At 36.2% G+C, this 12676-nt stretch overlaps 1 protein-coding gene across 5 annotated transcripts in view; it reads left to right on the top strand.

Moving 5' to 3' along the window:
- SHANK2 (SH3 and multiple ankyrin repeat domains 2) overlaps positions 1–12676 on the top strand; it is a 347164-nt gene that overhangs the window by 200683 nt on the left and 133805 nt on the right. For all 5 annotated transcript variants that reach the window (XM_035326921.1, XM_035326922.1, XM_035326923.1 and 2 more), the window contains 2 exons: positions 9535–9617; positions 11199–11323. In XM_035326921.1, coding sequence (XP_035182812.1) covers positions 9535–9617; positions 11199–11323 — 208 coding nt within the window. The remainder of the gene's footprint in view (positions 1–9534; positions 9618–11198; positions 11324–12676) is intronic.

Genomic DNA, 12676 nt, shown 5'->3' on the forward strand with positions numbered 1-12676 from the left:
TAGCACTCTGTACTGTCTTCTAAAGATCTTGGAGAAGAAAGAAGTGAGGAAATGCTTTTGGAAAAAAAACTAACTCTATGCATTTGGTAATACCTTGCTTGTTTTGAGCCAGAATTTGAAACTTATTTGTAACATATGCCTTATATGCAAGTGTCATAATATCTTACAGGAATTTTAACACTTAACTCTATGCACTTCTGTACAACGTAGAACTTTAAGTAAAATACTCATGTCTGCAAAGCTGAAATGAACAGTCACGGCTCCTCAGATGTTTTGTGGCTAGTGCTGCAGTTAGTTTCCAGGAAATGAGGGACAGGATGAAGATAATTCCTAGAGAACAGGGCATGATGGAAACCATGAGGGATCCCTTAAATTTAATTTGAAGTTTAAAGCTGAAGTCAGGAGCATTAGTGTACTAATGTGTACTATAGAAACACCAGTCAAGAGATTCTGAGGAAGGCTGGTACAATCCCCTGCATTACCATGAAATGTGCCAAAATGTAATGACAATACTGCACAAGCAGAAAGGAAAAGGTGGGCCTTGCTTTTCAGTAAGACAAGGAGTAAGTAGTCCAGCTTGGTTGAAGGCTGGTGGAATGCTCTGGTAAAACACCAAACGTGCTTGACCTTCTCTTGCACCCTTCTATGTTGTTGGCCTTTGGCAGAGACAGGACATTGGGGCTGACCCAGCATGGCTGTGCTTGTGTTACATTTGCTTTTGCTAAAAAGGGAAGGAAAAAATTCCAAGTCCTGTCTGATGCGTGCCAGCTCTGAGATAAGAATAGAGATTATCAGGCTTCATGAACTAGTTAAGATGCTGCGTCAGCTACAGAAGATCTTTATTGGTGTATATAGTTACGTTTTTGTATGTTCATACCATTATTTAAATATGAATAAATCTAAATTTACGTCACTGATTCTACCTTTTTTAATTGTCCTATTTGCTAACCTTGAACAAGTTATTTTCCTTGTTACTGTGGTTGCTGTGAGAATATGGACTACCTTTAGCAAAAACATTTGGAAAATTATTGAATAAAAAAGCTATATAGAGAGGCAGTGTTGTTATTAATAGCTGAAATTATTCCTTTTGTGTAAATACTTCATTAAGATGCTTAGAGATAAAATTCCTCTTTCTGTGTGCTTTAGTAGTAATAATAGCAGGGGCTAGAACTGCAACTGATTTGGGTAGACAAATGCAATAAGTAAGGAGAAATATTCTGGTTACTTAAACATATGTACGTATTTGTACAGTCTGTTTATTTGTTCAAGGCTCATAGTATGAGCAATGAATATTAATATTTTCATCGTGCAGGCTTAGGTTGCTCAAATGCTTGATAATTACAACTGAAAATTGCCACTAAGTATCAGGTATAAGTGGTGTGTGCTGTAGCCCAAAATACTAATGTGACTGATAGAACAGCTGTATGAAATGGTTTGAAGGCCTTTGTATTATAAAACCCTCATGTTGTGTACTAGAATGACACCCACCCAAATGTTTCGTGTTTAGTTTTTACTTTGTCTTGTGAGGTACTTGAATTGACTATTCATTTTTAAAATACAAACAAAATTAATTAATTAAGGGATTGAAACTTTTCATTTTTTAATCTCACTTTGCCACCCTCCCCTCACCATGCTTTTTTTCTCCCTACCAGTACAAATGCAAGAGAATAATATTTAGAGAATAATATTTCTCTTGTTGGGAAAAAAAAAAAAAAAAGATGACTATATACACTCATTGTGTTATATGTATATATAGGACTGTGACCTCATCATTTACTTCATACCCTATCCTAAGATTTCCCCATAGTATAAAATCCGATTTTTCTGGATGATTTTTATTTCCAGGAATTTGTTTGACTTCCCGTTTTGCCATACCAGTATGTTACTTTACTGATCACAGTTTCAGGAACTTGAGATGCAAACAGAGAAAAAAATAGCCAAATCAAATGATTTGGGTATTATTTCAGATTACCTAATACCTTCTCATTACATACCAAAGAATATGACGTGCAATTAAAGGCTGGCTAGAAGAATGTGGACTGATACACACATATATACAGGGAGAAAGTTTATCCTTACTTCTACATAAAGGAAAATTGCGTAACTTCTGTCTGTGTCTTAAAATTTAATATTTCTCTTTTAAAAGCTGCATATCTTTGAAATGTCTTATTGCATAAATTCATGGTGGTATATAGCACTGTTACTCTCTTTAGAATCGGTTGCCTCTTCTGTAGTTGGTTGATCTTCTGGGCAACTCTGTCAGTTATAGGGCTGGAAAAAAAAGAGCATAATCTTGCTGACATTCTAATGCTTAAAAAATCACTTTGTTGCTGATATTTTTTCTTTTTGGTAACTTAGGGAAGAGCTGTTCAGGTTATCAAGTATTCAAAATCCAATAAAGACAACTTGACTACTTGTTGAAAAATGTGAAACATCTTTTTAAGTGGAAAAAGTTATTTATGCTGTCAGGCTTTACTATACTCTGTGATGTCCTCACAGTGGGAAGGAGACCTCTGAAATACAGAAATTAGGGAACGTCTATGTGTTTCTCCTTTCGTGTTACAATTTGGCATATACCTCTTTATTCAACAAATTAATTTAAAAGGAAAATACACAGCCTTGCACTTCTCATGACCAAAGTGATGCTTACTGAACTGTGTAGAAGCAGCACTGATACAAGAGATATGAAAGATGAATATATAGATAACGGAAGTATATAGAGTATTGCAAGAGCATCCTCATTTCCTTTCCTTTTCCTTTATGGGGCCTGAACACAGACAGCTGGATAAGATATGCTGATTTAGCCTTTCAGCCATGGAGGAAATATTACGTTGGCTGAGGAAGAATTATAATACATCTTTTCTATTGCAATTTGAATTTATTTGCCAGATAATAAAGTGAGAGAGAACAGCAGTGGAAGAGCAGGGGTATTGGCTTTTTTTTTTCTTCTCTGTTTTGTTTGTTTGAGTGCCAGCTGTGCCAGTAAGTCTGTGAAAGACTCAACTGCTGAACATGCTAGTAAAGATACTGTCACTGGATGCTGCAGTTTAAGAGCACCTCTCAAGCTGGAATGCAAGAGTAGTAGTAAACATCAGAACGGGAGCAATGTTTTTCCTGAAATATCCTATTGTGAGAATCTCATGACCTCAGATATTGAAGGGCAGAAAAGATGAGCCAGTGTTTTTAGTTTTTCTGTGTTCTATTTTCTGTGTTCTATTCATTCCTTCTTTACATTTTAATTGTTGTTCCATCATTAATATTCCTTGAACTTCTATCTTCCACTTCCTAATAAGGAGTTTATCCATTTAAAATTTAGTATGTCCCCCATATTTCTGTTCTAATGACAAGTTGAGTCTACCTTGAGTATAAGAGTGAGGTAGTGATCAGGTATGTATTTGAAAATATTTTCATACAGCCCTTCTCCCAATCACATTTTGCTGTAGACTTCCAGATAAGCATATATTATTCTGCAGAATAAGGAAAATCATTTGGACTTGTCTTATATGACTGAAAAGATATTGGCAGGATCGATCAGTTGTACAGCATAAATACTACACATGTGGTTTTGGTGTATGCTGCTTACAAAAGCCAGTATTGTTGGAAGATGGGAATAAATAGTTGAGAAAAGCAAAATACAGTAAGTAAACACCTTCTGAAAAATGGTAAAATGTTTCACCAAAAATAGACGGAAATTTTTACTAGTTATTTAAGACATTATCATGAGAACCTACAAAAAGATTCTATTGAAGACAGTAGCACTGAGTTGTGAATTATTCTTTAGCATAGTATCCTGTTATTGTTCAAAGCTATTCCTTACCAAACAAGAAAATTTTGGATACAAATTGCATTACAGTGCAGTAAAAGATATCGTCACGTAAGGGAATCTCTGCATGGGACGGCAGCATATTTCAGAGAGTTTACTGTGAGTTTGGATATACGGTTGACTACATCTTACTGATTCTGTTTGGTTTGTAACTGGGTTAGGTGGGGACCATCTGTGTATTTTTCCATTTGCTATGCAAAAAAAACATGCTTCCTTTTATTGTAGCTAATAGCTCTTGAACAAGTAATTCCTGTTCTGTGTGCTACATGAGCTGTGAAAGATCTTTTGTAAGACGCTCAGCTGGATGATCAATGTCCAAGAATCATGAGCAATCAAATACAGAGTCTTCATTAATCTTGAAGGCCTTAATTACTAGAATTAGCCAATATTCCCGAAGTCATTATAGTAGATGACTATAAATGGAAAGGTTGACCCCTTCCAGCAATGACAGGAAAAGTTTTTTTTTCTGCTGGAAGTCTCCTATATGTTACAATAAGATTTGCTGTACACATCATTTCAATTTTACATGGTATCAAGACAGGTAACTTCAACCAGACAGTAAGTATTCAGAGAAAACGTTCTTCATGTGCTTTTAACTGGGATCGACTGGCAGAAAATGCAATAAAGACTTCCTCTTGAATAGATTTCCAGCATACCCTTCTATGGGCTTGAACCTAGCCTCTGTAAATTGACTGTCTAAGCCTGGAAGGAATTGGTGCAATTGCTTTTCAGACAATGTGTATCAGTTCATGAGAAGGTTTAGGTATTGTTTATTGCATCTAGCAAAGAGGCTTTTCCTTTTCTGGGAGGTGGTGGGATGTGGTTTGATTCTTCTAACTTGTAGCTGGCTGTGTATTGAGTAGATCTTTCCCATAAAAAAATGAAATTGCAGGAGTGCTGCAGAGAGGACATAAAAAAAAAGGTTTGAAAAAATTATTTTGATTTGCGTCACCTACTGAAAGAGATGAGCTTGGTGAGGATAACTTCTCACTCATGGGTAGAGCAAGCCATCTGACTGAAGGGTTCGTGGGCTGAGAAGGCTGCTCCATTGTTCATAGCTCTGCTTGTCTGAATCTCACGTGTGAGCCATTGGATAACTTTTCTGCCTTAGAAAATGGTAGTCCAGTTTGTTAATTCTGGAAAGGTTAGATCTAGATGATATTTCTAAGGGCTTCACAATTGGAGAGAATAATGAAAATAATTCCCATTTAAATTCTTTTTTTTTTCTTTTTTTTTTTTTTCTCTCTACCTTAGGGAGAGATTGACAATAGACGAAGTAATTATTTTTGTTTCCAGGTAATGATGATTATCTCCACTGGAGTGTATCCTGTGCTGTTTTTCAGATTGAAATCAGCAATGATGTACACAATACAAACTTGCCTAAACATATTCTACAGTTCTGAAGGTTTCCATCTCAGTATTTTAGTGTCTTGACTTTTGTTTTGGAGCAATTCATGCTTTAAGATGGGGTGTAGTTGTTCTAGTTGTGAAATGGAAGCTAAGTTTCATGGTTCTGCCTTCATCAAGAACCAGTGCTTCAACCTTTATTTTCTTCATAAAGGTCTTTATGAAGGATTTAACACTTCTACCTCCTACCTCAAGTATTACTTGAATGGGCTGTTAGTGAAGCAGAACTTCTTGCTGTCTTGAACAGTCTACACAATTTATGGCTTTTATGTTGAATGAGTTCTGAGTTCAAATCACAGCTGTCTCTCTGACCAGTCTTTTTATTTCCCTTTCTCCTTTGGTAAGGCTATAAAATTATGGAAAGTCTAACAGCTGTGCACAGTTCTTGAGCCTTGAAGTGTTAGAGAAGCTACCTGAATAAGTATATCTTCTAATATTTAGTGTTTTTATAGAGCAAAAGTGGTTTGAGATTGGCTTTTTTTGGGGGGAGGACTTAAATTTTTTATATTTAAGATTTGTCACATAAATATTGTGCATTTTATAGATGTATTTTGCATTTAACTTTGTATGTAATGAATCTTGGATTTATACAGCCCAAAGTTAAAGTAATGTGTCGCCTATGTAAGTAATGAGCTATTGATTTTAAAATCACTAATTTTATTACCATAGTATAGAACAAGTATTATTCTGAAAACTTTACTGCGAAATGGACACTGTTTAATTTCAGTTTGAGATAGGATAGAAATTGACTTTAAAGATTTTCTCGTATTGAAATTTGACATATATCACAGATAGCAGGGACCATTCAGCCTCATGTAGAGCCACACACTGTACACAAAGCACCTGCGAAGAAACACTTCTTCATGTTTGAGATCAGACCTCTGAACAGGCTTGTAACACGATGTCTCCTTTGTTTGTCACTGATAGCTGAAACCTATATCCATTCTGTTGCTGAGTACTTACACCTCCAGGATCAGAAAAACTGTTGCCAACAAGGCTGGTTGTGAGAAAATTTGACCTAGTTTTACATTTGGCACCACTTTGCCTGCCAAGCCCAAGTAGACTGTGAACAGACCTTCCACTTGTCTTCAGTGTGTATGTCCAGTCTGAAACTGAAAAAAGAGAATGCTGCCATGGCAAAGCAAGCAAAAAAGGAATATTGCAAAAACTTCCTCCCGCCCTGGGGTGTACAGGAGCTTGCTGGGAGAAGGGTTGTAGAGGTTGCAAATTCAGTTCATTTGTGCATGCACATTGGTGTTCCATCCTTTTTCTGCCTCTAGTTCCTGGCTTCACAACACTGGAGTAGGGAATCAATTTGCTTGCTGTGACTCCTTTACACAACTTTAAACTCTTCATAGCATAAGATTATTGCAGGTTTCCTTCTTCTACCACATAAATGAGAAGAAATGGCTACACATCTGTGGTGGTTTTTTTTTGTTGGTGGTGTTTTTTGTTTTTTTTTTGGTGGTGTTTTTTTTTTTTCAAACCTGTATTTTTGCTTTAAGGGATGTGATGAAGTTTTTCCTAAGTAGTACATCACTGGAACAGTGTATTATAAGCCTGTATTTGTCAAGTAGTGGAGATCAATTTGTACATTTTATTACCAAACATTCATGTTGTGCTTCTACTTCTCTTTCATTTCCATATTAAACACAAAACTTTGTAACATTTTGTCGGTTTAGTATTCCCACTTGCCATGTGTAAATGGAGGTCTAAAACCGGTTAGTTGTTACAATAAATGTGCTGAACAGGAAGTGAAAATCACAGTTGCTTGTCATATTTTTAATCTGAACAGTCATATATGTCTATGTTATGATCAGGTAAGCATACTTTGAAAATGCCTAAATGCCTGTTCATTTCATTAATTGATTGTGAATGGACCCTAAATGCTCTATTCCCCCCCCCCCCCCCCCCCCTTTTTTTTTCTTTCTTTTTTTTGGGGGGACAGCATAGATGTGTAGCATTGATCAGGTGAATGGCACCCAAGAAGTTTTCCAAGATCTGCTCTTGGAATTTCAGCATTTTAATGAATGATATTATGAATTTGTTTAGTTTTGTTGACAAAAATTAAAGAATAAGAGCAAAGTTTGTTAAGGTCCCTAGATAATAGGCTTCTGAATTCCTTACATTAACTATTTCAGATGAGAGAAGGGTTTGGGCAGGGGACACAAGGGGCTTCCTTTGAACAATACTTTCTGTGATTAGGTTCTCAAAAGCCTTCTAACTTCTATTAAGCTCTTGATTGTTTTGAAGGAAACGTGAAAGAAATGGGTGTTATTAATTTGACCATATATGAAGAAAAATACTAAAGACAGCTTTACTGTTAGCTCTTCAGTGGATAAGTATGGAGCCCCACCTTGAAAATGTGGTAGTGAATTGAAAATATGTCAGTACGCTTGTACGATATCTGTTTCTGTAACACTAGGTAGGGCATTGATGGAGGGCTTCAGTGCTATGGTATGGGTTCTGGGAGTTGCAGATGCCATCCCACCCTGGTATCTTGAACAGGAGTGTGTTTGGCTTTCTTGAGAAATATGCATTTTATTATTATATGCTTTCCATAGCAGAGGTATTCATTGTAAGAAAAGATAATGTCTGAATTATATGGTAAATAGCAGGGAGGTGAGAGAACACATTCAAAAGCAGTTGATATTTATGGAGGTCATCTGTTGCTCAGAAAGCTGAAGTCACCATTGTGGTAGCTTTAATTCATGAGTTATTCCACTCAATTACTTTTAAGTACTTTGTAGTATGGAAGCCATAATTAGCTCACCACTTTCAGAGTCACAAGAAGTTGTATCCTGAGTTGGAGTTGGAAAGTCCCCAAAAGAATGGTGTGTGATGTGTGAGAGATCTGGAGTTTGGAGGCTGTCCATTGGTGTCCCCATCTCATCATCCTTGCCTTTGTTAAGAGCTTTAGATAAAAAGGTCACACCAATTTTCTTTAATTAGTTTCCTCCTCCCCTTCTGGATTATTAATGGCAATGAAGCATTTCCTGTCTCTTACTGTGTATTGAATGCTTTTGTGACTAAATTCTGCACAAGACCAGTGGAAACATTAGCTGGATAGTACAAAATTAGGAAAAGAAAATAAAACTTGGTTATACTTCTTCCTGTCTTTACCAGTTGTGTAAATATTTTAAAGCCAGCTTACTAATGTTTTGCAGTGCTTACGATTCATGAATACTTAACCCCTGACACTTGTCTTTATTCAGAAGAATGCTTTGCAACTTGTGCTGTGTAATGAGTTTATACCTTAAAAAATGTTCAAAATCTTTTTTCATTTTTTTTTATTTTTTTTTTTATTTTGAGCTTATTTTTAGTAATCGAATCTTTAATGAAAGACAGAAAACAATTCAAGGCTTTTACAGATTGCTCTTTGTATATAAAAGGTCCCATTTTAACATGGATTTTATGCATTTTCTTCATTCCCTGTCTACTTTTTTCTTAGCCAATGACAGTAAGATTCCTAAGGCTACTTTCTCTTTAAGGGCATGCTGCTTACATAAATAGTGCTTTAAACCATCGCCTTGTTTTCTAATATTAATTGTTGTTCAGGAGATGGGAAATATTCCTTAGAAATGTGTTTTCCTGATTGTGCATGTCTTGTTACTATTTCAATTATGCAGATTCTTGATGCTGTGGAAATTTGTGCTTGATGACGCCAAGGCAGCTGCACGTTGTTAGCATTGTAGGCTGTCAGATGATCATGTGGGATTCTTGCAGCATGCAACATTCAATAGGATTGAAAAAGGGCTTTTGATGCAAGGCATAGCTTTCAGAATATATTTGTGCCTTTTAGTTAGCTTATATAAAATCATAATATATTATCTTTAAATTTAAAATGCTGCCTCATTTTTCTTCTGGTTGGTTTCATTTTGGCTTCACTAGAAGATGCATCTGGTACATCCACGATTGAGGAGTTTATTAATGATACTGTCGTTCAGTTCACTTACTTTTTTTCCTTTTAGAGTCCTAGCTAGCCCACAGATTACATGATCACATGTTCATTCAGTCATTCATATAGAACACAAACCACCATGCATGATTTCTTCTTCTTTCTTTTTCCTCTCTGCCTTTTTTATTCTCTTTAAGTTGCATTGTCATGTTCTCTTTTATTGTCAGGCTTAGTCTTTGTCTTCTTCCTGCTGCTATTTGTTATATATTTTCCCATGCTTGGTTACTGCAATATTATTTGATTAACGGGCTGTGATGATGATGAACCTGCACACTGGAGGAGCAGCTACTACAGTGGTGATGAAGGGATGTAATAATGGTCGCTATCCTCGGAATTCTCTCTACAGTGACTGCATAATAGAAGAAAAGGCAGTGGTCCTGCAGAAAAAAGACAATGAAGGATTTGGATTTGTGCTCAGAGGGGCAAAAGGTATGTGCTTTTGTGTGTGTGTGTGTAATGTGCACGGGCATGAAGAAATTTATACATCTCTGAATATAAGCAGGAATTATTCTTGGTGCACTTGGTTGCTAGACAACAGGATTCTCTGTATGCTGTACTACTCGGATTTTAGTAGCTTCTGTCTGAAGCAGTTTGCATTTTTACATAGGAGAAGCACTGTATAATCATTTTTGGGGGGGAGAAAGTTTTGTCTGTATTTTTACTGTGTTGGTATATGTAATATTTTGTCATTAATCTGTTTTGTTATGCAGTTTACCTAACTATGGGAAACCTGCTTTCCTTATAAAACCTGCTTCTTTATTTCAAATGTCAGTCTGTTTAAATGGGTCTCTGAATAGAAATAGACAAGAGAGTGATGTTTTGTTTAAAATAGGTGTGGATCTTCTGCAAGGTGACATTGGTGCAGTTTTAGTATGAAAATATGATCTTTTTTTATATCTTCAGAAGCTGCACGTATGTTGCATGGCCTGTAGTGTGCTCATTTTAAAAGCTGTTCATATGTTAAACTGCATGTTACTTTTCTGTAGACTAAAATATAAAATAATGGCATTCTCAGGAGTTAAAAAAAGCATTCGATTTAATGCTTTGCTTTTTAACTTTCAGTCCAGTTTGCTCCTTTTGTGTTTAAAAAATATATATGATGGTATGTCCCATCTCTTGCTCCCCCTCATTTTTCCATGGGTTCTCCCTTGCCTTGCTTAAGCATGAAAAATATTCCATATCTTCATTCTTGGGACATCATTTTTGCCCCCCCCCCTTCCCTCACCCCCAAACCACTGACACCATAGATTTTTAATGTTGTAAATGCTTTTCTAATTTTGGCTAAATTAATATTTTTGGAGTTCTGCTAGGAAAGCCAATAGTGCTACCTTTTAGTTAACCCATTGCCATGAGTTGTCTGTGCATCAAGCAGAGGTTACTCTCTCTGTGTAAGCCCAACTATGTCCCCCTGAATTTCTCTGTAACAGTGGGGGCACCTCAGGTGAAAGACCCAAGGACTTTTCTACTTGTCTGTGTACGTGACAGAGAGAGAGAGGGCTGGTACAAGGCCTGCTGTGCCTCCTTTCCATAAAAGTGGTTTCTTCTGTTACCTTCTTTGTAATACACATCTAAATCTAGAAGAACAATTTACTTTGATCTCTTTCATCCTGTTACCCACCCTCCTCTCCCCCTAGTTCAGCCGGATGCTCTCTTCTGGCCACAGTGAATAATTCCTTTCTAGTTGGATGTTTCCAGAGTTACAAGCATTTTGCTAGGCATACAAAAGGTTTACGTGAATTAATCCTGGAATACTCAGAATCCAGCTTGATTTAATTCCTGTCAGTAAAGAAGTATGCATTTTTCTCTCTGAATTGAAGACCTGTGGATTGCTATTGCAGAGAGATTGCACTCTGTTCCCAGCACCTTGATATTCTCTGAGGCAGAGTCCTCTTACTTTTAGCACCCACCATTTTTAACCATAAATTTGAACGGCCAATAATAGGCCTTTAATCAAGTGGTATTTGCAAGCATTCCCTAACTATCTTTTTAATGTGGTATTTATTTTTTAAGCTGACACACCAATTGAAGAATTCACCCCAACTCCAGCCTTTCCTGCTTTGCAGTACTTGGAATCTGTGGATGAAGGGGGAGTAGCATGGCAAGCTGGCCTGAGAACCGGGGACTTTTTGATCGAGGTAGGAGATTGTGACATCTAATTGTTAGTGCTCTGCTGGGGAAAGAAGTTCCCTTTGTAGAATTTACTTTGGAAAAAGTGTATGATGTTTTTGAAACAGCAAGTTCAGTGCACTAACACCAGTAACGTATTTCACATTATCTATTTTTAAATCTCATGCAGCATTTAGGAAAGCAGTAAAAAGAACAATGTTCAGGTTGCCTAGGAAGTTTCTATTTATGCTTTTTGTCATTTGGGAATACAGTAGGAAAGAAACTTGGGGATTTTGATTCTTCTTGGTGTTATTGAATTCAAATTTAGTTTAATTTCAGTATTTATTGCAGGCTATCAATTCTGTGATCTTCTAAATATTTTTACAGAGTCACCAATATTAATGTCCTCTTATGCAACGGTTTCTGCAATCAGAAATATCAGTGATCTAGTGCTGTTGGGAAACTGTGGAGAATAAAGCAAATGACTTTGGCTTGAAATTAAATATTTGCAACAGTGCACTGTACTCATCCAAAAAAAGTAATTAGAATGATAGATTGCTATATAAACTACCTTTATAAAAACAATACATTTAAATAATATCTTCAGTCATCCCAAAAATATCATCACATTATATATTTTGGAGGAATTTTGGTTGGGATGTCAGGTTTTGTTGCAATAGTTGGTACTCCTTTCTAGTGTTACCTGGCAGTTTGCAACAAAATCATGTATGGGGACTTTCTTTCTCTTTCCCCACAAGTCCTCCATGACTAACAAAGTGATGCTGTGGTTCTTTGAAAATAGGTCTTTCAGGGTGGTTCAAATCTGCAAAATCTATTTGTTTTGTTTTGTTTTCCCCTTCTTCAGGTACAAATATCTATTTTGGTAAAACATTTACATAGCATTTATTTCTACAGACCTGGCCTTTCCATTCAGGAGAGGATAGAATATATACCTTTCATTTGTTGCATGCCTTGACCTTTCATGATGATTGAATTTAAATAGTTGTAACAATGAAAGAACAGGCTTAGCAGACTTTTGATGTAAATAGATGTGCATTTTTATCTGTGCCTTTAATGTACATTTTTCTTATTGTTTGTTTACTTGAGAATGATTGTATAGCAAACTGCTTGACGATGGCTTATAAATTGTACTGATATGTCCTCTGTGCAAGGATGCTTTCAAAGCTATGATTTTTGACACCAGGTGTTGGTTTGGTTTGGCTTGGTTTTTGTTAACAATGCTTTGTTTTTTAAAAATGATTTCTTGTTAGGTTTTTAATCTGTAGGAAGTATGAATAGTCTGTACTGGATGATTTCATAGATAGATTTGATGGTGAATAAAGTGTACCTTAATAGCTAGGATTACAAGATTAAAACTATGC

The sequence above is a fragment of the Oxyura jamaicensis genome, chromosome 5 (assembly GCF_011077185.1).
Source record: "Oxyura jamaicensis isolate SHBP4307 breed ruddy duck chromosome 5, BPBGC_Ojam_1.0, whole genome shotgun sequence".
NCBI lineage: Eukaryota > Metazoa > Chordata > Aves > Anseriformes > Anatidae > Oxyura > Oxyura jamaicensis.